Here is a 24,671-nt window from a genome sequence, read left to right as displayed (position 1 = left end):
TACTCACTATAAATATGTCACCTATGAAGGAAATACAGCATTCAGAGGAAGGTGTGGAACGCCGATACGCAAGTCGGGGAGGTGACTTGCAACAACCCATGGGTAAGATGTGGCTGCCAGGTGTAATCTTATTGAATATGGACCTGTACCTTTGATTTGTGGCATTCATGCACTTTATACATAGGCATTAGTCGGGTTGTTCAGTCCAATATATATTTTGTCTTTTTAATATTGGCAGCTCCTTGTCCCATGGTTCCTGGTATATGCATTTGTGATTGCACTTGCACTTTATTCATATACAGGCAGTCCCTGGGTTACATACCTGTAGGTTTTTTTTCTTAAGTTGAATTTGTATGTAAGTCGGAACTGTATATTTTATAATTATAGCTCCAGACAAAAATTTTTGGGTCTCTGTGACAATTGGATTTTAAACATTTTGGATTGTCATAACCAGGACTAACAATAAAGCCTCATTGCAGACACATGATCACTGTAGCCTAGGGCTAAAGTACAGTAAATTACCAATTACCAGAGGTCCGTTTGTAACTAGGAGTCGTCTAAGTCGGGTGTTCTTAAGTAGGAGACCGGCTGTAAATTCACTTATTTATTTGTAAGTATTCCTTGAACACAGGCAACTTTATTTACATTTGTATTTAGAACAAGTGAGGATTATTAATGCAAGTCATCAGTTTTGTGTCAGGGTACACACCATCCTCCGAATGCTGTATCCTCAAACTTTTTTTTGGGTATTTGAGCGATTTTACTAAATGTATTAATTCTATACAGTAATCTTTGTTTGTTATACTGTGGCGGTTCCTTCTTTTTGGTATCTTATAGCCACTGAATATCAGAGCTTCATTGGACTCGCATCAGGGGAGTGACCTATCAGTTTACAAACTGATTTTTTAACATTGCTGCCACATGGGGTGCAGGTAAACGGTGCGTTTTCAACACCTTTTAAAACGCATGCGTCTTTGCATGTTTACCATGCGTTTGGCTGGTTTGAATCGGTTTTTCTTCATTTATGGAAGTGTAGGCAGCTGTGAAAATGTAAACGCACCAAGAACAAACCAAGATTGCACCGTGTGACCTCACGCTTAGGGCAATGCTTTTTAATCATAGTTTTAATTAAGTATTTATTTTGGGTGGGTTAATTTGCATGGAATGTTCTCTTTAATGGAAATCTATCAAAATCCATCACGATAAACCAGGGACAGTTACGCATAGATCCAGGCACCGTGGCTGTGGTTATCTTCTTATCTTTATTATGCATAACCTCCTTACTTCTAAAATTAACTATAAATTAAAACTATGCTTATGAGTCTGAAGGGCTCCATGGGTGTTACCAGTGCCCCTCCCTTTCACAGGCTGTAACAATGTCTCACCCTCAGCCTGCTCATCCAGCACTTCCCCCTCCCTCTGCCTGATGTAATCTCAAACAGTGGGTAGGAAGGAGGGGGGAGGGAGCGTTCCTGCACCGTGTAACGGCCTGTGAATCCAGAGCACTGAGAGGTGCTGGTAACCTCCCAGAAGCCGTTCATATTCATCAGCATCATTTTAAAAGCTGATTTTAGAAGGAAGGAGCCCATAGATAACAAATATAAAAAGATTACCACAGTCACAGTCAGGGCCGCCATCAGGGGAAGTTTAGTGTGACTGTGTTCAGGGGGCCCCAAGGAGAAGAAGGGGCCCTGAATCACAGAAGACTCTCCTCCTTTACCAGATGCAGGGAACTCACTGTGCACACAGAGCCGGATTATTATAAATTATAAAATTTACCAGTCCAGGGCCTCAAACTTCCTAGTGGCAGTTCTGGTAATGGTGCCTGGATCTATGAGTAACTGTTCATGGTTTATAACGATAGAATTTGATAGTAGATTTCCTTTCAAGGAGACGTAGACTAAGATGACGTATAAAGATGTACAGTAGTGAGACGTCCTTTTCAACATGACCATAACATCAAGGAACATCTAGGAAAATCCTGGAGAATGATCCCTGTATATAGCTGCGCTGTTACAATAATGAAATCCTGAGGAGTTACTGCGCCATCTAGTGCACAAAACAAAAACTACAACAAGCTATGTAGGTGAAACTCCCATCATTGCTTCTGTCCAGGTGAGGATATAAATGAGGAGTCTGAGATTCTTACCTTGGCATCTTCCACAGCCTTCTCTAAATCTTCACCGCTCTCATCACGGTTGGCCTAGAGATAGAAGTGGAGTTTGTTAGACAATGGACTACAGCAGATAAGGGGTCATCTTATATCAGGCAGAGGTTTTCTGACATTTGCATTGGTTACATTTTGCATTATAAGTGATAAAATTCGCTCTCTACTGTCAATTATAGGAATGGAGTTTTGTGACCTTACATAAGAGGAGATTGATATTCGAGTTCGGTCCTTAGAGGACTTTATATAACTTTATATTTCGTAATCTGGTGACACCTGATTCCCCTATGTCACCTAAGCTGCTGCAGAACACCTTTTTAAAGAATAACAGGATCCTTTTGTCTATTATTGAATTATTTTATAGAAGATGGGGCTGAGTAATGTAATAACATATTGCAGCTACTAAAGAACCTCTTTGTTTAATATGTGGAAACACAGGTTTAGGGTCCTAGAACCTTAGTTAAATACTATGATCCTTTATGTACTGTAGTGTTTCCATAATGTGTGTACAGGGACCATAAAGCCTGGCGGAAGCCTCCTCTGCCCCTGCTATAGTTATTCCTCTAGATGGCACAGGAGGAGGAACTGTCTACAAAAGTGATCTGCGCCAGAGCTCTTCTGCAAGAACAGAAATATTGTCTACAGGATCAGCAGTTCTCAACCTGGGGGTTGCGACCCCTTTGAAGGTCGAACCACCATTGCACACGTGTCGCCAGGATCATCGGAAATATGTCTTCCGATGGCCTTAGGGACCGACACTCGCCTATCCATAGGAGAGTGGAGAGAGGTAGAACACTAAAGTGGCTAATGGAGCCTGTGTAGGTAAGTACTTTTTTACCGCCAGCTAGCGAAGGCATCCCCGTGACTACTCGGGGCATCATTGTGACTACTGCGGGCTGGTATGGTGACTACTAGGGGGATCACTGTGACTGGGTCGCAGGGTTAGAGTACATTCACATAAATTTGCAGATGCATATACATCCCCATAGATGGCAATGGCGGTGCGGCAGCACGGTGTGGCTGTGCGGCGCTTTTCTCTATGGGGGGGGGGGGGGCTCACCTCCTCCTTCTCTCCAGCACACAGCGATATGCTCGCCAGACTGCGGTCAGGCGGGCATCCGGCTGTGTGAATGCACCCTTACGAAGGTTGAGAACCACTGATCTACATGATGCCCCCCATCTCCGGCCAAAGTTTGACATCACAATGTAATCTTCATACATGTTATCATTGATATCTAATTTTAACCCACCGATGCCAAGGAGACGAGGATCCTCTTAAAATGTCCAGATGTGTCGGAGCTTATAGCATCTTCCAGTGACTTGTTATAAGCTATTGTGAAGAATGAGGAGACATTAAGGTAGCATAATACAAAATGATCAACATTCATTATCCATATTGCAATAAAACCTTCAATAGTCACAAGAAAGAAATGATTCGTATCTCCACAAAAACTAAAAAAATTTAGTCCATGGTAGAAAATTAAAAGGGTTGTCCACTTTGAGCAAATTCCAGCAAATAATTGATATTGTTTGTGTCATGAAAAGTTATAAAATTCTCCAATATACTTTCTATTTCAACTTTTCAAAGTTTGGTAGATCTCTGCTTGCTGTCATGCAGCAGGAAGCTTCATTCTTTTCATTCTGTGGATAAACACCGATCCATGGTCATGTGATGTCACACAGGTGCACGGTTCATTATATAACACTGTGTGATGCTAACGAGCATTGCACCTGTGTAACGTCACATGACCATGGACCAGTGTTTAACTACAGAATGTAAAGAATGAAGCTTCCTGTTGCATGACAGCAAAAAAAAAAGCAAGCAGAGATCTAGAAAACCCCGAAGAATTGATACAGAAAGAAGAAAATGTAATAACTTTTCATTACACAGACAATATTATTTGCTTATTATTATATATTATATATATATTATATATTATTAATATATTATTATATATTATAATATTATTAGCAGACCACAAACAAACCCTGTGTAGGCCAAGAAGCCTCAGATCTACTATAACGTTTATTTAGCGCACACAGATTATACAGCGCTGCACAAAGCATGTCAAATCTGTCCCTGTCCCCAATGGGGCTCACAATCTAATCAACCTAACAGTATGTTTTGGAGTGTGGGAGGAAACCGGAGTACCCAGAGAAAACCCACGCAAACACGGAGAGAACATACAAACTCTTTGCAGATGTTGACCTGGGTGGGATTCAAACCCAGGACCCCAGTGCTGCAAGGCAGAAGTGCTACTCACTCAGCCACTGTGCCGCCCCTTTTTCCGTTACACACTAAGCTTTAGAAAAGCACAACAGAAACTAAGAATGGATGGGGAATGGAGACCATCTGTTCACCTTCCGTTCCTCTTTGACCTTAATGCAGCGGAACAAAAGAATGTGGGCTGCTGCGCTATTTTTGTTCAGCTCATTGTAACAGCTCATGAATCTGCAACACTGAGGAGCTCTGGTAACACGCCTCATGGCACTTCAGGATCTATACCATAATTTTCAACAATGTTTTTAGAAGGAAGAAGGCCATGGATGACGGATATAAGAAGATTACCACAGTCATGGTACCTGGATCTATGAGTAATGTCCCTGGTTTATCATGATGGATTTTCATGGTAGATTTCCTTTATATTCCAGCGCCCCTTTAAATGACTATACCTTCCTAGACCCGTATTGTATATTGTCAGCTCACCTTCTTGATAGGCTTCATTGATAGTCTGGATTTCCTGGTTGTTTCTTGTAGCCAGGATTTCAATGAGGACTTTCTCGTCGGTGCCTGCACCCTGCATATACATAGGGGCAAAGTGTATGGAAAATCATCTCCGCTACTAAATAATAACTCAATAATGTACAACAAATAATGTCACTTTCTGTGTTGATTTAACGTTGTTTCTCTGCTCAGCACCTCTGCTTGTTGTCAGTGAAGCAAACAGTATTGTGTGCCAAGGCTTCATACAGACTCACAGCTGAGCTTTCGTTTCAGTCTCGTCATCCCTCGCTGAGCTCAATTTACCAATAAGCAAATTTCTTTACTTCGGACTCAATTTATTGTCTATAGTTAGGTAGAATATTTCCCATAATCAGGGGTGTAAGTAGAGACTTCTATATGGGGCGTCCCTTCCCACTTAAAAAAATAAATAAATTATGTGTATAAATAAATAAATTATAATATATATATTTCTACACACATGTGAGACACACTTATGTACATGCATATGACTTATACACACACATACATCCAGTATCATATGTACCCATGCACCATATTCACAGACCTACAGCATGTACATATCACATTTACACACACATATAGCAGTTACTCACATACATATATACATTCCATATACTGACATACAGCACATCACATATGCAGCAAATACATCCACACATACAATACCATATACAGACATACAGCATATACAAACACAGTATATACTCAAACACATACAGCATATTACCAACCAATACCCCAGATATCAGCGCCCCCTGACACTGTGGGCCCCATAGCAGCTGCTATGGCTGTTACTTCTGTAGTTACGCCCCATTAAAGTTGTTTGTGTTTGATCCGTAAGGGTGACGCCACGTCTTAGGCCCGTTTTTTAGCAGTCTGTCAAAGTGCATGCCTTTTTGACAGGTTTGACCAATTATCTTAATTGAAACTTGTCAAAAACGCATGCGTTTTCAAAAATCGCGTGCGTTTTTCGGCGGACTGCTTAAAAAACTTGCCAGAAACTTGTTCAAAACATCACGTGTGCCATCACCCTAAGGGTCCAGGGCGCTCTATAGGCGGGGATATGAGCACATACATAACTATGGATCCTACCATAATATCCTTAGAGTAACTTGCTAGGGAGTAAAGGAATGACCCTGGTGATGCTCTGCCGGATTAAGTGACTTTGATATAGTTAGGTTAAACCCTACAAGCGGAGAATGAAGGTTACATACCACAATGGCCTTGTTTATCTGTTTGGCATCAAACTGGGCAGGGGTCATCATGAGTCCTAGAATGAGCCTGGCCAATGTCCCACCCAGTTCTGACTTCAGATCTGCCATAAGGTCCTGAAAATGGGGCAAAAGTAACAATTCATCAGCTGACAGTATATATACAGTGCACAAATTAAGTTATAGGACGCGGATAGCATTATATGCTGTAAATGTGCCCATCAGGGGCATAACCTGTGCCCAGGAGTCTTTGGTGGCCTTTAAGGCATCTATTACCAGATGAGGAGGCTATAAACATTACATTATAGTTGTGTCCTGGCATAGATATGGCATTGGTGCCCAGCAACTTGACCCTCCATTTCTGGAGCCCTTATATTTTATGTAGCCTTTGGCCAATAACTACTACTGACTTTTACAATAAAAAAAAAAAAAAACACAAGTGAAACATTGCCCCAATAAGAAAAATTTTGAACAATGACCCATTGACAAAAATGACTTAGGCCAGCGGCACACGTGGCGTTTTGAACCCGTTTTTGGGCTGTTTTTAGGCAGTCCGTTAAAAAACGCATGCGTTTTTTGAAAATGCATCAATTTTTGACAGGTTCCACCAATTGTCTTAATTAAAACTGGACAAAAATGGATGCGTTTGCAAAAAACGCATGCGTTTTTTAACGGACTGCTTAAAAACGGCTCAAAAACGGGTTCAAAACACCACGTGTGCCGCCGGCCTTAAAGGGGCTGTTTGGGGGTTTGAAAAAAAAAACATGGCCACACTGGAGCTTGTGCAATATGTGGTAATGAATACTCCTTTAATGGGGTTAATTCCTGATTTTTTTTTTATTTTTAAAGAGACTTACTCGTCCAAAGTGTGACTTGAAAGCTTTTCTTATCTCTTGCCTCTGGTTGTTGGTGCGTTTGGTGAGTATGTCAATAATGGTGTCCTCATCGGTACCTGGGGAATATCCAGAAGTATATAAATTATTAGTAAAATCAGGATTATTTTAACATATTGGTGCAAAGATCTTTTCTCCCCATCTAGGGTTAGTAAGTAATAGTCCACATCACATGTACAGGGTAAAACACAACATTCCTATAGGAAGATGAATAGTAACTGGTGAAGGGTCTTACCAAATCCTTTCATTGCTTTCCTCAGGGCCTTCCCATCGTTGTCTGCATTGAAGTCAGCTGCAGGCTGTATGGTGCCTTTCAACTAGAAAGTGTAAGATTATGAATGTATACAGTATGTAAGCTTATAGCAATATATACAGTAAGACAATAGCAATATATGCAATGTATAAGCTTATAGCAATATCTACAGTATGCAAGCTTATAGCAATATATACAGTATGTAAGCCTATAGCAATATATGCAATGTATAAGCCTATAGCAATATATACAGTATATAAGCCTATAGCAATATATACAGTATATAAGCCTATAGCAATATATACAGTATGTAAGCCTATAGCAATATATACAGTATATAAGCCTATAGCAATATATACAGTATATAAGCCTATAGCAATATATACAGTATATAAGCCTATAGCAATATATACAGTATGTAAGCCTATAGCAATATATACAGTATATAAGCCTATAGCAATATATACAGTATGTAAGCCTATAGCAATATATACAGTATATAAGCCTATAGCAATATATACAGTATATAAGCCTATAGCAATATATACAGTATATAAGCCTATAGCAATATATACAGTATATAAGCCTATAGCAATATATACAGTATGTAAGCTTATAGCAATATATACAGTATATAAGCCTATAGCAATATATACAGTATGTAAGCCTATAGCAATATATACAGTATATAAGCCTATAGCAATATATACAGTATATAAGCCTATAGCAATATATACAGTATGTAAGCTTATAGCAATATATACAGTATGCAAGCTTATAGCAATGTATAGCATATGTAAGCTTATAGCAATATATCCAGTATATGAGACTATAGCAATATATACAATACAGAAGTCTATAGCAATATATACAGTATATAAGCCTATAACAATATATACAGTATGTAAGCCTATAGCAATATATACAGTATATAAGCCTATAACAATATATACAGTATGTAAGCATGGCTGCTGCTGTATCTGATAGGTTTAGGGTATGTTCACATGTAACTGAGGACCAGTCTGCACAGGTGAGTATTCTGTATGCATAACACTAGCCCATTGGCTGAGGAAGTCCACACCTTACTTGAACAAGTCCTTCTTAGGGCGCGTTCACACGTTGCGTTTTGATTGCGTTTTCATTGGGTTGAAACGCATTACAACAGCTGAGGAGAGGCCATTTGCCTAATTACACTACTGCTAACATTTGTGTTTACAAAATGCACATGTTAACTCATGTGTTTTGTTAACGTTGCGTTAACAAATGTAAACAGTAATATAATTAGACAAATCACCTCTCCTCAGCTGTTGTAACGCGTTTCAAACGCAATGAAAACAAAGCCCAAAACACGTGTGAACGCGCCCTCAGAATGAAGCCCCAGTAAGGAGCAAATGATTATCTTAGTTTTCCATCCCACTTCAACAGGTCCATGGGCACATACCCTTAGCATTCTGAATTCGCTTACAGAATAAAGTATTCACCAGGTGCATTGTTAGGATATGTAAATTTTTTTAAGCGGCTACTGGGGCGTGGAGTATCCGGACATGAGGCTACATGTCGGGGCTGCTCCACGCCCCAGTAGCCTCTTTTCTCCGCCTACCTTTGCATATTCAGCTCGCAGCTCCTTGTAGCTGCTCGTCCGAGTCCCCTGCGTTCCGTCCCGGGGCCGGAGCTACTGCGCATGAAGAACGCCGCAGATGCCAGGGACTCGGACGAGGGCGCACAGCTACGAGGAGCTGCGCACCAAATATGAAATGGTAGGCGGAGAAAAGAGGCTACTGGGCCGTGGAGTAGCTGCGACGTGTAGCCTCATGTCCGGCTACTCCACGTCCCAGTAGCCGCTTAAAAAAACAATTACATATCCCAGGATTAAAATTTTCTAAAAGATCGCCGGGACGTGAGGATTAGCCCAAAAAAGGGCTATCCTAACGTCCCATTCATCCACCTACCACCCCTTCTACCTTTATAGGTAGAATCGTGGTGGTAGGTTCCCTTTAAAGCGAACCTGTCACATGATTTCAGTTGCCCTTTCTGAATATATTATGATTTAATAAAAAAAGCTATAGAAAGCTGATATAAAGAGAAGCGGAGCTGCATTATATTGAGTTATATATGACTTGGAGCAGGGGTTTTTATGTAATCTTGACAGGATTGACTGACAGGAAGAGTCCTGATTACTCCTCCCACACACAGTGATTGACAGTGATAGTCCTAATTACCCCACCCACAGTGTAATCCGGACTCAATCTCGGTGGGTGGAGTAATCAGGACTCTTCTAGGAGTCCTGTCAGGATGTACTTTTTGTTTTACTCAGAAACACTGTACCAAATTATATAAACCTATATATCAGAGCTCAGCTTCTCCCTCTCTACCACATTCTGCTCTCAGTTAGACATGAAATCTTTTGACAGATTCACAAGTAATTTGAAATTGAAAAATTATCATTCAAGAACCAGGAGATACAAAAACATGTCAGGGGTCTCCACTCAAAATGCAATATTAATCTCTGTGTCTTATTTTTTACCTAAAATCTTAGTTTTATTAATTATTTTAAAGGACAACTACCATTAGAATGAAGGATTGTACACCAAGCACACTGACATACTGGTGTGCGCCCCCTCTGGCAGGATCTGCTTTTGGTTTAGCTTCTTATGCCCTGTTTTTTTCTTACAAAAAAGGAATTTTAAAATTATGTAAATGAGCCAGAGGGGCTCTGGGCTCCATTAATGTTAAAAAGGAGGGGGTAGAAAGCTTAAAGAAAAGCAGATCCTGCCAGAGGGGGCGCACACCAGTATGTCAGTGTGCTTGGTGTACAATCCTGCATCCTGGTAGATGTCCTTTAATATGAGAGGTCAAAAGCATTGATGCACAGGAGTAGTGAGGTAAAAAGACAACAAACTAGTATATCAAAAGTAATACAAACTCAATTGCAAAATTCCAAAGATTAATATTTATATCTAGAGTGGACTCCTCCATCATAGAAGCTTCTTATCAGTATGGTGGCATATTGTAGAATATGCTCAGTGACTAGAAGACGGGGTTAGAAAGCCATCAATGCTTTGAGCCACACACGTTGTGTACTAGAAGGAAAGGCAAAGTTACGGCAAACAGCATAAAGTGATCAAGTTAGAAAGCAAAGTGTTAGGCGGGAGACCAGGAAGCCAAACGGATTAGCCAGGAAGGTTAAGTATAGTTAGAGCAGATCTGTCACAGACAGGTCCAATATATACTATGTGTATCTACAATATGCCCCCGATAATTGGGGACCGTTGTAGTTTTATTAGTGCTCCCTTTTCTTGGCGTGTTTGGCGGGGTGGGGGGCGTATGTAGTTGACTTAACTAGGTAAATTTATTCTGTAGATTACTGAAGTACATAGCAGACTTCTCTGTGACAGATCTTCACTAGGCTTTAGCTATGGTGAGGCAAGCGGCTGGATGTGAGGCCCACTAGCTGACACTTAAGTCAAAGAGCAGCAGGTGCAGCACAAGGTAAGGGGTCGTCGTAATCTCTTCCAACCTCGATACGTGCGGCAGTGGTGGCGCTAAGTTCCCATTTCTGCATGGCAGCCTGAGCGGCTTCTGGGAAAAACTCCCCAGCGGCGCTAAAAAAAGGAAAGTAACAGCTTACATGTAGGGTTACAGTCCATACCAAATGAGATCGCTAAGGTTCACTTCTACACATCCGACAATGAGACGCAATGATTATTAGAGGACTCTCCTTTCCCTCTAGTTCTACCTGTTGAAGAGTATATGCAGTGTAAATGCATTGGGGGAGATCTATCATATGGCAGCGTATGATAGAAGTTCTTCCCTTCTGGTGGCACCGGATACATCATGAAGCTTAGACCTCTTGATGTATCCAGTGGGTGGCTTAGTCAGCCATTTTGCACAAAAATCATGCGAACATTCAAGGTGGTCTAGGAAGTGCGTCCTCTAGTCTTCCGCCCCCTTCATGCCCATTTGGAGAGGAGATGGCGTAAAGGGGAAAATAATCGCAATTACTAGCGTTTTGCAAGTAATTGTGATTATTTCATGCCTTCTACACCAGTTTTCTGGCATAGAAGCCCCGATAAATATCCCCCATTGATTCAATGTCCAATCCATTAAACATGTGTTGGAACATGTCTAATACGTAAGCCACAAACTCATCGAAAACAGCTGTATTAGGATGGCTATATATTTATCTCATATACAATTGTATCTTCCATCTATCCATCTCATTCCGCCCTCACCTACCCTGACCTTGAGTAGTTCTCTACCCATCCCACAGCGCCACACCCACACCTGCCCACTCTTCATGCTGTCCCCCCCACAACGTGCAAATGAACAGAGCAGACCCAATTTCACAGGAGTGGATTCAAAATGGATTTCTTCCCACGCCGTCACATTCCCCACCCAACTATCACGCCATCACCTACCCGACATCACCTATCCCACATCTCCACCTACGCCATCATCTACCCCCACACCTCGCACTCTCACCTACATAACCCCTTGCTCCATCACCTACCCAACCTTTTTAGATCTCTATTCTATTCAATATCTATCCATATAATAGATATAATAGCCTTATAATGTGATAGAAAGATATGACCGAAAGATAAATAAATATCTATATATCATGTATCTGCCTTTATGTCTCCCTTAGTCAGTCAAAGATCAAGGCATAGACATTTCTGTAAGGGACATCTGGAAAACAATGATAACCATTGAGCTGTATACATACTCATCATCTCCTCCGCAGAGGTTCAGCAGAGCCAGCTTATAGTCTCCAGATGTGTCATTCTAGAAAAAATAGAACAGATAAAAACACAACTTTTACTATGGAATAAAATGTTCTTATAGTTGATCCCTCTAGTTGGATCCCCCTGTGATCAGACACCTCTCCCCTATACATAGATCTGAGTATAAATGCCTCATAGCTTAGTCCATAGCATAGTCCTTCACCTTTATCATGGAGTACAGAGACTTCTCAAACTGTGTCCTGAATGACTCCCGAATATCCATCATGTCAATTTCACTACGGGAGACCATGATCCGAATCAGGGTGTTGTCAGCCGTTCCTAAACCCTGGAAGCATTAAAAGTGTATTACTGGATGAACCATGGAAAAAAAGTGTAATACTATTTATCAAGAAAAGAGAAAGTTCCCATTCTCCTTAGATAGCTGAAGGCCAAACACTCACTGGAATGACCGCTATTCCTCTAGACCCCTCATATACACTCGGCTTTGTTGAGTATAAATGTGTTGTCAATAAGCAGAGGGGGATATGACAATGTAGCATCTTATAACAAAGTAGAATGGCAGTGGCATGTGGTCACACCATTGCCACGCAGGGGCAGATAAAAACTGCCCTGGGCCCTGGCCTGTAGAAATGTTATACACCCTACAACTCTGGAATCACTTCCTATATTTGGTACTAGAATCGGCTTCTTGGGGAATGGAGGATGCGTCCCTTCTGCTGCTTTCAATCTGCAGTTTCAGGATCTTTAGAGGACATTCAAATGTCCTGAAATGGCTCTTGTATGTGGGAGTCTACCACCCCTAAGATCTTCTATAAAATACCCAATCTATTACCCGCGGAAGAGAGTGACTACTTAAAGGGGTTGACCACTTTACCTCATGTATTTTGTAATGTGTGTGTAAGTGTGGGGAGAGGATATTAGGTAATTTACCAATATACATCTAGTAATAGTTCTGCTTTCTTGATTTGTAAAGTGAAGCCTCCTGTCTTTTACCTCATCAGCCCCAGAGATTCCTGTCCATAAAATGGCGGCAGACGGAGGGTCATGTGATCATATCTGTCCATGAACTATTTCCCTGCCAAGACCTTGATGTTATTATATTCATGAATACTATCATAAGGTCCTGGCAGGGCGATTGCTCATGGACAGATAGAGATCACATGACCCTCCATCTGCGGCCATTTTATGGTCAGGAATCTCTGACTGATGAGGTAAAAGTCAGGAGGCTTCACTTTACATATCAAGAAATCAGATGTATATTGGTAAATTACCTAATATCCTGCCCCCCTACACTTACACATTACAAAAGAATTAGTTAAATTGGCCACATCTATAAGTTTAGGGCATCTTGGGAGGAAGGCTCCTTTTGTCACCAGGGGTGGCCATGGATACTTTAGTTGTAGGTAGATTGGTCTCGTGAATCCCTGCACAGAACAGCTCGGGCACTTACCTTCATGGCTTTGTTGAGTCTAACAGCAAAGTAATCCCTGATGCTCCGGATGCATTTTACTGCAAAGACAAAAAATATATATTGACATTAGGCATTGAAACATATAACATTCATGAAGGGAGTGACTTGTCTCTAGTGTCACCTATAGGGAGCTAAAATGTAACTCAATTTTCCAAAAGCCGAAACACATCGCTATAGCTACCGACCTAGAAAGAACCATCATGGTGAAGAGTCCTGTATTCATTGCTCACCATTTCTTCATGACTTGTAAGACATCTTAAAGGGGGTTACCAGGTTATAGATATTACAGTATAGAACTGTTCTCAACTATATCCAAAGGCAGAACTAATAGAATGGAGCCTAAGGAATAAGCTCTGTTTTCCTGTAGTCCCCGGATTGATTTAAATAGAAGCCAAGCAACTATACAGAAAACCCCTTTAAGCCTTAGATCAGGCACTTATCTCTCCACAGACTTACCAACAGCCAGCATCAGCTTCTCAAAGTCCCCAGAGAGTTCCCCCTTTATGCTTTCCTCAATTGTTTTCCCAGCAATTTTCTCATATTCATCAAAAACTGCAAGACAAAAATGTATATATTGCAAAATACATCCCCAAATGAATCCCATTAGGTTAAGTTAGCACTGACAGCGGACATCTCCTCCCACTGACAGGAACAACTATTTAGCAGCTCAATAATTTGTCAAGACGTTGGAAAAGTGATGAGAGAATTCACTCACCGAGTTGGAGATGTGTCTTGCTCCGACTTCCCAAAATATAGATGAACTGAGCCTCGTCTGTGCCCCATTTTACTTCCCCCGCTTCAAATAGCTCCTGAAAATATGAATTTTTCCATAATAGATGCATGAAAAATCTGTGATGCCAATCTAAAATTGTTAAAATAGTAAAAGTGAACAAATCCAGTAGTGGAAAGCACATAGATCCCAACATGCGGAACAACTACCTACAAAAATTAACTTCACCAGTTCTAATTTCTAAAGGGAACCTGTCATCAGGAGCCCCTTTTCTGGCTCCACCCCCATATACCCATAGATAATACTTTACACGTTGCCAAAGTTTTTTTTAATTAAAAAACTGGCCTTTTCCAATAAAAAGAAAAGTTACATGAAAGCTTAAATTTCTTTCTGTAGAGTAGTGCCCCATGGGAGTGGCCAGTGAGGAGCGATTACCCCCCAACCTCGGGAAACCGCTCTGTTATGCGTCTATTTCAAATAGGAGGGATATTTTTAAATAGACACATGACAGAGCAGAGGGGCAGGGGGGGGGGTACGCTTCTCACTGGACCCCCCCCCCCCCCCCTTGGGACACAGCTCTGCAGAGAGAAAGGTATATTATTATTATAAAAACACTATAGCAATGTTCACACAATTCTCTATGGGAACATGAGGGAACCGGAAAGAGGGCACCTGATGACATGTTCCTTTTAAAAACTGGAATCGGTGAAGTCCATTTTTGTAGGGGTTGGACTAGCTCCATGTGTTGGGATCCTCTCCTCCGGTAGCGGGATCAATGTGCTTTTGACTACTGGATTTGTTCCCTTTTACTATTTTACCAATTATAGATTGGTCAGAATTGCCTTTTCGGCCACGGCTGTAAGACATTACCTGGGCATCCTGCGCCACCAGCTCTTCACTCACAATATCATCTTCTTCCCTTGTGCCCTGCAAAACAAGAGCAATGGTGATGTGCACGACAATGCAAAATATAGAATAGTAGTACATTTTTTTAGGTGCAAAAGTTAAAAAAAAAAGTAGATATAATTTTCTATTGGGTCCCATAATTGTTTGCGTCATGACATGGCGGTGTAAATCTCCCTAATAAGACCATTGCGAGGTAACTAATTTCCATTTGACAACTCCTTAAAAATTTGGTAAATATATTTGGTATATAGTATATGATGTAAAAAAAAAATTATATCCATTACCTGCAGCAAAACCACCAACATTTTCTTAAAGTGTCCACTGGTGTCTTTAATAACATCTGTCTCCAGGTCCCTTCCATAAGCTGCAATAGATCCAAAAACAAAGGTGAGACAACGTACACTTCCTAACAAGTGATTGCACATTATTACATCTTGTCCTAACGTACCGTCCTTATAAGCCGCCACCAGAGCGTGAATCTGCTGATTGTCCCGAGAGGCCAAGATCTCTATCAGACACTTCTCATCAGTGCCGACGCCCTAGGATGACATGATGGCTATCAAGATGAGGAACAAAAAGAATAGAAAAAAAAAAAAGATTGAAAAAACAAAACTACTTACATCAATGGCGTCTTTTATTTCTTTAGCATCAAAATATGCCGGGGGTCTCATGAGGCCAACAATGAGCCTTTCGAATTTACCGGTGAGTTCATATTTCAAGTCACCAATAAGATCCTGAGTAAAAACACACAAAAGAAATATAAACCATTATTTCCCACAAGTGCTAATCACAGTGACCAACCAAGACCCCACAGTGAACCCTATGTACTTACCTTGCCATAGAGGCTTTTGTAGGCCTGAATAACCTGCATACGCTGCTGGTTGCTCCGGGTTGTAACAAGATCCAAGATGGTTTCTTTATCACTGCCTGCGGGACATTACAAGGAGCTATGAGTATACACAATGACCGCATAGGGACAACACATGAGCTATAGGCTTACGAGAAGGTCAAAATGATTTAGTAACAAAAGTGCCGGCCACATTTTTCCATAATCTTGCCAACCACTGTAACTCATAATGCCCACCTGAATGCCAGTCCCGCTGCCCCTATAAATATCATGATGAACCTTTTGTTACTTTTTTGACCACCTATTCCTCTAGGACTTTTTAACACCTCTGTCAAATTTGTCGAATTGTACAGTATCTTATCTAGTCACTATCATTCCTGAGTGATCAGTCTTAAAGGGGTTTTCCCACAAAGGCCGTATCCACGGGATAGGGCCTAATTTGCTGATCAGTGGGGGTCTTAGTGCTGAGACCCCCGCAGATCGCGAGAAAGACGGGTCCGACCGAACCCCTTGCCGCTCCTCAGCCTAATGGAGCAGGCAGCTGCGCATGACCGTTCTGCTCCATTAATCTTTATGGAGCTGATGGAGATCAGTGAGCGCAGCGCTCAGCAATTTCCATCAGCTCTATGGAGATTAATGGAGTAGAAGAGTCATGTGCGGCAGTCTGCTCCATTACTCTGAGGAGCAGCGAGGGGTCACTTGGACCCCTCATTCTCACGATCCGCGGGGGTCTCAGCACTGAGACCCCCACTGATCAGCAAGTTAGGCCCTATCCCGTGGATTTTTTTAGTTTTTTAGTTCATTCTTTGCTCCCTGCCGTTGCAAATCTATTAACAAGCCCTGTGTGAGGGCTTATTTTTGTGTAACAAATTGCACTTTGCAGCGATGTTATTTATTATTCCATGTCGTGTACTGGTAAAAAAATTCCAAATGTTGTGAAATTAGTGAAAGAACCGCATTTGCGCCATTCTCTTGTGACTTCGGTTTTTACGACTTTCACAGTATGCTCCATACAACACCTTTACTTTATTTTTTGGTTCGGTATGATCACCATGATACTAAATACTGTACATACAGGTTTTGTGTTTTAATACATTTTAAAAAAATTAAAACCTTGTGCACGAAAATAAATTTTATTGTTTCGCCATCTTCTGATGCTAAAAATGTTTTCATTTTTCGGTGTACGGAGCAGTGAAAGGTGTAATTTTTTGCGAGATGATTTGACATCTGTACAACCTTTTGATCACTTTTTGTAAACATTTTTAGGTGTTTCAAATGGCTAAAAAGTGGCGTTTCATACATTTGGGCACTATTTCCGTAACCGGCTTCAACCCCGGGAATAACCTTTATTATATTTGGTTATACCAGACATTTTGGGATACGGTGATGTATGTATGACCTGAGGCCGTCATGGCAACAGATCGCCACTCCCCGATGACATTCACTAAGGTCGTGCGCCCGATATCCACTAGGTGTCGCTGCTGTGCTGAGGTCCCCCGGAGTTCACCACCTTCTTCCTGGTGCATGTAAGTTTGTGTCAAGCGACACATTTTTTTAATTAAATACCGCGGGTTTTCCGAATCCGTTGGGTTTTCCGATGGCCACGCCCCCCAATTTCCGTCGCAAGCAACACGGCACCGATGCAACACAATCCCATTGCGTGCGCCAAAAACCCGGGGCAAACCGGCGCAAATCGGTAATTTTCAGGTAACCCAAAGAAAATGAGCGATTCGGGCTCTTAGTAAATGAGCCCCAATGTGTCTCGTTGGGTGGCTGTCCCACAAAAATATAGTACATATCGTATGTTTGGCCAGATTTGTGTTGAAGCGGCTCAGGTTTTTGAGGCGGACTCATTCCCCCTAGCTCCTCCACCCGGCCATATGCTATACCTGCAATCCAGTCTGGGCGTGGTCGGACATGTGAATTGGACCTTACTCTGAAAATCTTATTACTCACTCAACCGTACTTTGTAAAAGAATGACTAATTTTATTCAGACATACCCCATCCCTTCATGGCCTGATAAAGGGCTTCAGCATCTTTGCTGGCATCAAAGTTAGGGTAATCCTTCACAGATCCTCTGTAACGGCCGCCCTGCAATGAGTGACAAAGTGTAACATAAAATAGTATGTAAATGTACACATAAAAGTAGTTACTCATGATATTATCAAAACTTAAATTAAAGCTGAATCTTTTTAAATATTTTAAAACATGAGTTAAAGAATCCCCCAAACCACCTGTGTTATGGAACTTTTGCAAAATTGCACAAATTTTATTCTTTATTTATACACCCCCCACATACACAGTTGAATAAATTGAAGAAAATTAACTTCGTTTCGCAAAAATTTGCCATAGAAAAAAAAATAAAAAATCTGTCCACTAGAGGGCGTCTAACTGATTTCTAAAATCACAAGTACTTTGTGAACGTATAATACGCCACGTGTTGGGTGATTCTGCATCTCTGTACACATAATAGTTGTACCTAACACTAACACATTTTATGGTTGAGGGAAGAGTATAGATTTTCAACCAAAAAAATCATAGTTTTCTTTAAAGACGATTATTTTGATACAGAAAACCGGAAGGCGCTCTGTCTTCAAGCCGACTCAGCAGGATCCAATTACCCTTTCCAGTAAAATCTACCCCTGAAGAACCTGGTATTAGCGTTACAATCCTGGATCATCTATTCTAGGCTGTTAACCCATTATCTCCCTGGTGGATCTGTCGTTTTATTCTACTGATACTTATCTGATGCCAGGCACCGGAAATATGAATAAAATGTGAAGGAGCTTATTGGAGGTTTTCGAAGACAAGACATAAAACTCAAAATGTCCATTGATTTGGGATTAAAATGCTGGCATTTTCAATCTCTATTGCCTGTTTGCTGAGACAGTCTAACAGTCTGTGAAGCTGCAGCATGGATGGGCTCTGGTAACACCCCTCAGAGCACCTTAGGCTCATTAGCATAATCTGTAAAGCAGAGTTTAGAAAGGAGGCCATAGAAGATTACCACAGTCACTGTGCCTGGATTGATGAGTAATTGTCCCTGATTTATCATGACTGATTTTGATTGAAGATTTCCTTCAGGGATCCTCATTTTCACCGAAGACAGGTTACAGAAGTCCATCACATCTGCAGTGCAAATCTGCCTTCTCTAAGCACTTGCATTACAATATAATTGTGTGTTATAACTTACCTTGCATCCTGACAGAATCCTCTTTGTAGTCCAAGGGGTTGGGCTTTGGTTTGGATGCATTTCAACAAACAACATGTGACTTGTCTGTGCTGCAGATTGCTCAGCTCTCAACCCCCACCTTTGTGCTCCTGTACAGCTCCTCCCATCTGCTCCTTCACAGAGCTCCCAGTGTGTTGAGATGACATTAGTGGTGGAGGGAGGAGCTATACAGGAGCACAAAGGTGGGGGCTGAGCGCTGAGCAATCTGCAGCACATACAAGTCACATGTTATTTTTTGAAATGCATCGAAACCAAACCCCAACAACTGGGACTATACAGAGGATTTTATCAGGGTGCAAGGTAAGTTATAACACAATTATATTGTAATACAAATGCTTAGAAAAGGCAGAGAGGCACTGAAGCTGTAATGGGCTTCTGCAATCTGTCTTTAGTGAAAATGAGGTCCCTGGTGACAGGTTCCCTTTAAAGCAACTGCAGAGTGGGAGGCAATGGCCATTTGGAGTAGAGCCATTAGACAGTAGGGGGCGCTACAAGATATACCATCTATGTTATAGCTTCAGGTAATGACTGAATGACCTCAGATGAGTCATTTCAGAGCTTTATAATGTAGTAGAACTTTGCATTTCCTTAACCAGTTTCCGTGTTAACACCCGGTCTCTTAGCTACAGACACAACAGGATGTACATGTAATAAATGTATATGATGATCTGGCACCACCCACTACTTTAAGTAGAAACAGGAATATTCGTAGGAATGGGATCAGGTAGAACCTTGTGCCTTTTGGTAAATACGGCTACGATTATCACTTTTAATCATTTTCTATTCAATTGTTGCTGTGCGTTGTAAATTGTAGAATTGTTAATAATTGATTATTCCACAGAGGTAACAATGAGGGTCTGGTAACACTATCGAGGCAGAGAGAGGGCAGAGGTCAGCAAGATCACATCACCGACCGTGCGACTGGAGAACAGGGACTAGAGAGAAATGAAAGGGGGTCCTACGAGATCAGAGCAACATGGGTGTTATTTCGGGGAACAGCGCCACTCTTGATTACAGACCGTGTCTGGTATTGCGGGACAGACTTGTCCACGTCAAACATTGAGTCCTAGACCTACAACAATCCATCATACTCCACCTAGTAGATCACTGCATTTCCAACATCTTAATGCTCAATCAGATGAACAGTTCATTGGTTATTCCTCTCTATTTGATTGCAGTGTTTTTTGACATCCTCCTTAACCTTTTAAAGACACCATCAAACTATGACTTATTAAAGGACATCTACCACCAGGATCAAGGATCGTAAACCAAGCACACTGACATACTGGTGTGTGCCCCTTCTGGCAGGATCTGCTCTTCTTTTAGCTTTTTATTCCCTTTTTTTTAAGAAAAAAAAAGGTTGTAAAATTATACAGATGATCCGGAGGGACTCCAGGCCCCATTAATAAGTTATTTGCAAACGCAGATAACCAGCCTCTTATTAATTTCAGGAGAAAACTGAGTCAGGTCATTTTTTTCCCCCTTTTATTTTTTCAATTTTTTGCTGCATTTATCAGCTGGAGTTTGAAGGGTTTTTCCACTTTCAGCAAATGATTGATATTGTTTGTGTCATTCTATAGGAAGCTTCATTGTTTACTTCCTGTGGATAAAGACCTGTCCCTGGTCATGTGATGTCACACAGGTGCACGGCTCATTATATACCTGGTCTTGTGATGTCACACAGGTGCACAGCTCGTTATATCCCTGGTCATGTGTTGTCACACAGGTGAACGGCTCATTATATCCCTGGTCATGTGATGTCACACAGGTGCATGGCTCGTTATATCCCTGGTCATGTGATATCATATAGGTGCACAGCTCGTTATACCCCTGGTCATGTGATGTCACACAGGTGAACGGCTCGTTATATATCCCTGGTCATGTGATGTCACACAGGTGCACAGCTCGTTATATCCCTGGTCATGTGTTGTCACACAGGTGAACGGCTTGTTATATCCTGGGTCATGTGATGTCACACAGGTGTACAGCTCGTTATATCCCTGGTCATGTGTTGTCACACAGGTGAACGGCTTGTTATATCATGGGTCATGTGATGTCACACAGGTGTACAGCTCATTATATACCTGGTCATGTGATGTCACACAGGTGCACAGCTCGTTATATCCCTGGTCATGTGTTGTCACACAGGTGAACGGCTTGTTATATCCTGGGTCATGTGATGTCACACAGGTGCACGGCTCGTTATACCCCTGGTCATGTGATGTCACACAGGTGCACGGCTCGTTATATCCCTGGTCATGTGATGTCACACAGGTGCACGGCTCTTTATATCCCTGGTCATGTGATGTCACACAGTTGCACGGCTCCTTATATCCCTGGTCAAGTGATGTTACACAGGTGCATGGCTCGTTATATCCCTGGTCATGTGATGTCATACAGATGCACAGAATGAGCCGAATACCTGTGTGACATCACATGACCAGGGACAGGTCTTTATCCACAGGAAGTAAACAAAAGAAAGCAGAGATCTAAAAACTGCTTATGAATTCACACAAACAATATTAATTATTTGCTGAAAGTATAAAACCCCTCTCGGGTGACTGCCTCAAAACTGGATCCAATACAGGTTAAGTTTTAAAGTTTTAGAAGTTTCTTTTTAACTTACTTTTTGACAAAGAAGGAACAGGAGATAGGTTATGTTTTCTGTTAGTACTATATGAAGTTGGGAAAGTTCCCATTTGTTTCCATCTGTTAGATCTTGCACAAGACACATTGGGACTTCTAGATACAATGGGGAACATTTACGTAAGGGACCACACGGCGCCGACTTGCATGCGTCACAAATGAGGGGCGTGGCCGACGGACAACCCGTCTGATTCGGATTTACAATTCAAATTGTGTCGCAAGACAATGCACTTACATGCACCGGGAAGAAGAAGGTGACCTCAGCGGGGAAGCGACACATGGAGGAAAATGGCCGCACGATCTTGAAGAATCGCTCCGGACTTCATCCTCGCCGGAGAACGCACCTCGGGGATCGTTATAGGACCGGGTAAGTAAATGTGCCCCAATGTTTCACTTGTAGCAAGAGTCATAAATGAGCCTTAAGGAGGACCGGTCACTTCTAACACATCCAGTCTAGTAAAATGTTACACCAGATCTAGAACATTTAGATTTTCAGCACTCCGGGTTGGTCTGTTCTTTTGGAATTGCTCCTGGAAGAGTCTTTGTTCTTGTCAATAGGTTGTGTCCCTGTACGCTTTGGCACTGATCAGAGTAGTGTTGGAGTGTATAGGGAACAATGAGACTAGTACACAATGAAGTGGTCTGTACAGTATCATGTACAGTATTGATCTCTTTATATGGTGAAGAGACACCATATAAAAAATCTAAGTCTCCTGGACACCCAGGAATTCAAGCAAGGGGTCTGGGATCCCAAATTCTTTTGAATTGCTGAGATGCAATACCAGACAAAACCACACTGAGAGATACAGCGCTGTTTAGGTGGAGACACTGCTTTGAGTGTCGGCCATGCGGTTCTCTAGGAGTAGTAGGAGAGAAATATTCTACACTTCACTTCTACTCCTCTGAGTCACCAAGTGCCGTCCTGTGACTAATAATATCCCATCTTTGGGAGACGTAACATTCTCTACATATTTTGGCACAGGCTCGAAAATATATTGAGTGTTGGGAAATCACCAGCATCGCCTTTCCTCAGCCGTTGCTCCAAATACTTGAGAAATGTATAGACTTTTATGGTCCTAAAATCTCAGGCTGAAGTCCCGATGGTAGAATATCCATAAAACATGGCTGCCAATTCTAGGGCCTAGACCCTGTACCTATTGTATGTGTATACATGCTGCGTGTTTGCAGGGATATCAGGCTGTACTGTATTATGTGGACGGGATGTTTTGACGTTCAGGGGTGTACCTAGGCTAGGCAGGGCCCCATAGCAGACTTCTAAATGGGGCCCCTCGATTTCCTCAGAAAATATACATATTTGTATAATTACACATTTATACACAGATCTGTCCCAGTAGCTGCTGACCACCTGGGGGGGAAGTACATGACAGTAATTACAGATGAGAGATCCCTAGTCCTATCATTTTGCTCTCCCCTCCATCTCCCCTGATATTTCTTATCTGAGCTGCCGATTCACGCTATATACTGTAGAGGATGTGCACTGTTACATACATATTGTGATGTACAATTTGCAACATAATATGTATATATGTGCCTTTCCTCCATCCCTTTAGTGTGTCAGGTCAGATGCCAGGGCCCCCTGACACTGCGGGCCCCATAGCAGCTGTGTAAATCTTTAAACACATTTACATTTATGTATCTCAAACACAATGCTGTCCAAGGGTAACAGCAAGAAGCACCCTACTTGCCCCGGATTGAGCGGGGCAGATATTTTTTGGTCTGTCCCCCAGTCCTGTGTGGTGGGAAGCAAGTCCCAGTCTTCAGTAAGCGGGCAGTGATGATGCCATGTTGCCTGCCAGCTTCAGAGCTGCCACACATCCGCAGCATTGAAGAGGAGAAGGGAGCTGAAGTGGGGGGCGAGGGATTAAAAAACATGGGGGGTTCTATAATTTTATAATTATAAACAGGGGTAATACATAAAGGGATTTAATAATAATCAGTAATCAATAATAATCTGAAGGCTAGAGAGGAAAGTTTAGGAGGGATTTAGGAGGCATTGTAGGTTTGGTCAAAAAGTGCATTATACAGTATCATAGTATCATAGTATATAAGGCTGGAAGGAGACGCAAGTCCATCAAGTCCAACCTTCAAGAATTAAATAAATGTTTTATCCCCATAACCCGTGATATTTTTTCTCTCCAGAAAGTCATCCAGGCCTCTCTTGAACATGTACATAGAGTCGGCCATAACAACCTCCTGCGGCAGAGAGTTCCATAGTCTCACTGCTCTTACAGTAAAGAACCTTTGTCTATGGTGATGGTAGAATCGCCTCTCCTCTAGGCGCAGAGGATGCCCCCTTGTCCTGGTCACAGGCCTAGGTATAAAAAGATCTTTGGAGAGATCCTTGTACTGTCCATTCAGGTATTTGTACATTGTAATGAGGTCTCCCCTCAGTCATCTTTTTTCTAAACTGAATAATCCCAAATTTTGTAATCTGTCAGTGTATTCTAATCCCCCCATTCCCCTAATAATCCTGGTTGCTCTCCTCTGCACCCGTTCCAGCTCTATTATATCCTTTTTATACACTGGTGCCCAAAACTGTACACAATATTCCATGTGTGGTCTGACCAGGGATTTGTATAAGGGCAAAACTTTATCATGTCTTTATCATGAGAATCTATTCCTCTCTTGATACATCCCATTATTTTATTTGCTTTAGCAGCAGCCGCCTGGCTCTGGTCACTAAAATTAAGTTTACCATCCACCAATACGCCCAAGTCCTTTTCAGCTTCAGTTTTACTAAGTAATTGACCGTTTAGAACATAATTATACTTTTTGTTTCCATGGCCCAAGTGCATAACTTTA

General features: G+C 41.7%; 1 protein-coding gene across 2 annotated transcripts in view; it reads right to left on the bottom strand.

Annotated features, from left to right (window-relative positions):
• Positions 1-24,671, bottom strand: part of ANXA6 (annexin A6) — a 49,902-nt gene that overhangs the window by 12,094 nt on the left and 13,137 nt on the right. For both annotated transcript variants that reach the window (XM_072145561.1, XM_072145560.1), the window contains 18 exons: positions 17,971-18,061; positions 15,955-16,049; positions 15,743-15,856; positions 15,571-15,661; positions 15,407-15,486; positions 15,087-15,143; positions 14,202-14,295; positions 13,943-14,038; positions 13,466-13,524; positions 12,218-12,340; positions 11,997-12,055; positions 10,788-10,872; positions 7,253-7,334; positions 6,982-7,076; positions 6,128-6,241; positions 4,875-4,965; positions 3,418-3,497; positions 2,150-2,203 (listed from right to left, as the gene is read on the bottom strand). In XM_072145561.1, the coding sequence (XP_072001662.1) occupies positions 2,150-2,203; positions 3,418-3,497; positions 4,875-4,965; positions 6,128-6,241; positions 6,982-7,076; positions 7,253-7,334; positions 10,788-10,872; positions 11,997-12,055; positions 12,218-12,340; positions 13,466-13,524; positions 13,943-14,038; positions 14,202-14,295; positions 15,087-15,143; positions 15,407-15,486; positions 15,571-15,661; positions 15,743-15,856; positions 15,955-16,049; positions 17,971-18,061 (1,560 nt within the window). The remainder of the gene's footprint in view (positions 1-2,149; positions 2,204-3,417; positions 3,498-4,874; positions 4,966-6,127; positions 6,242-6,981; positions 7,077-7,252; positions 7,335-10,787; positions 10,873-11,996; positions 12,056-12,217; positions 12,341-13,465; positions 13,525-13,942; positions 14,039-14,201; positions 14,296-15,086; positions 15,144-15,406; positions 15,487-15,570; positions 15,662-15,742; positions 15,857-15,954; positions 16,050-17,970; positions 18,062-24,671) is intronic.

The sequence above is a fragment of the Engystomops pustulosus genome, chromosome 4 (genome assembly GCF_040894005.1).
Source record: "Engystomops pustulosus chromosome 4, aEngPut4.maternal, whole genome shotgun sequence".
NCBI lineage: Eukaryota > Metazoa > Chordata > Amphibia > Anura > Leptodactylidae > Engystomops > Engystomops pustulosus.
Note: the sequence above shows the minus strand (reverse complement) of the source record. Positions and strands in the feature narration are given on the sequence as shown.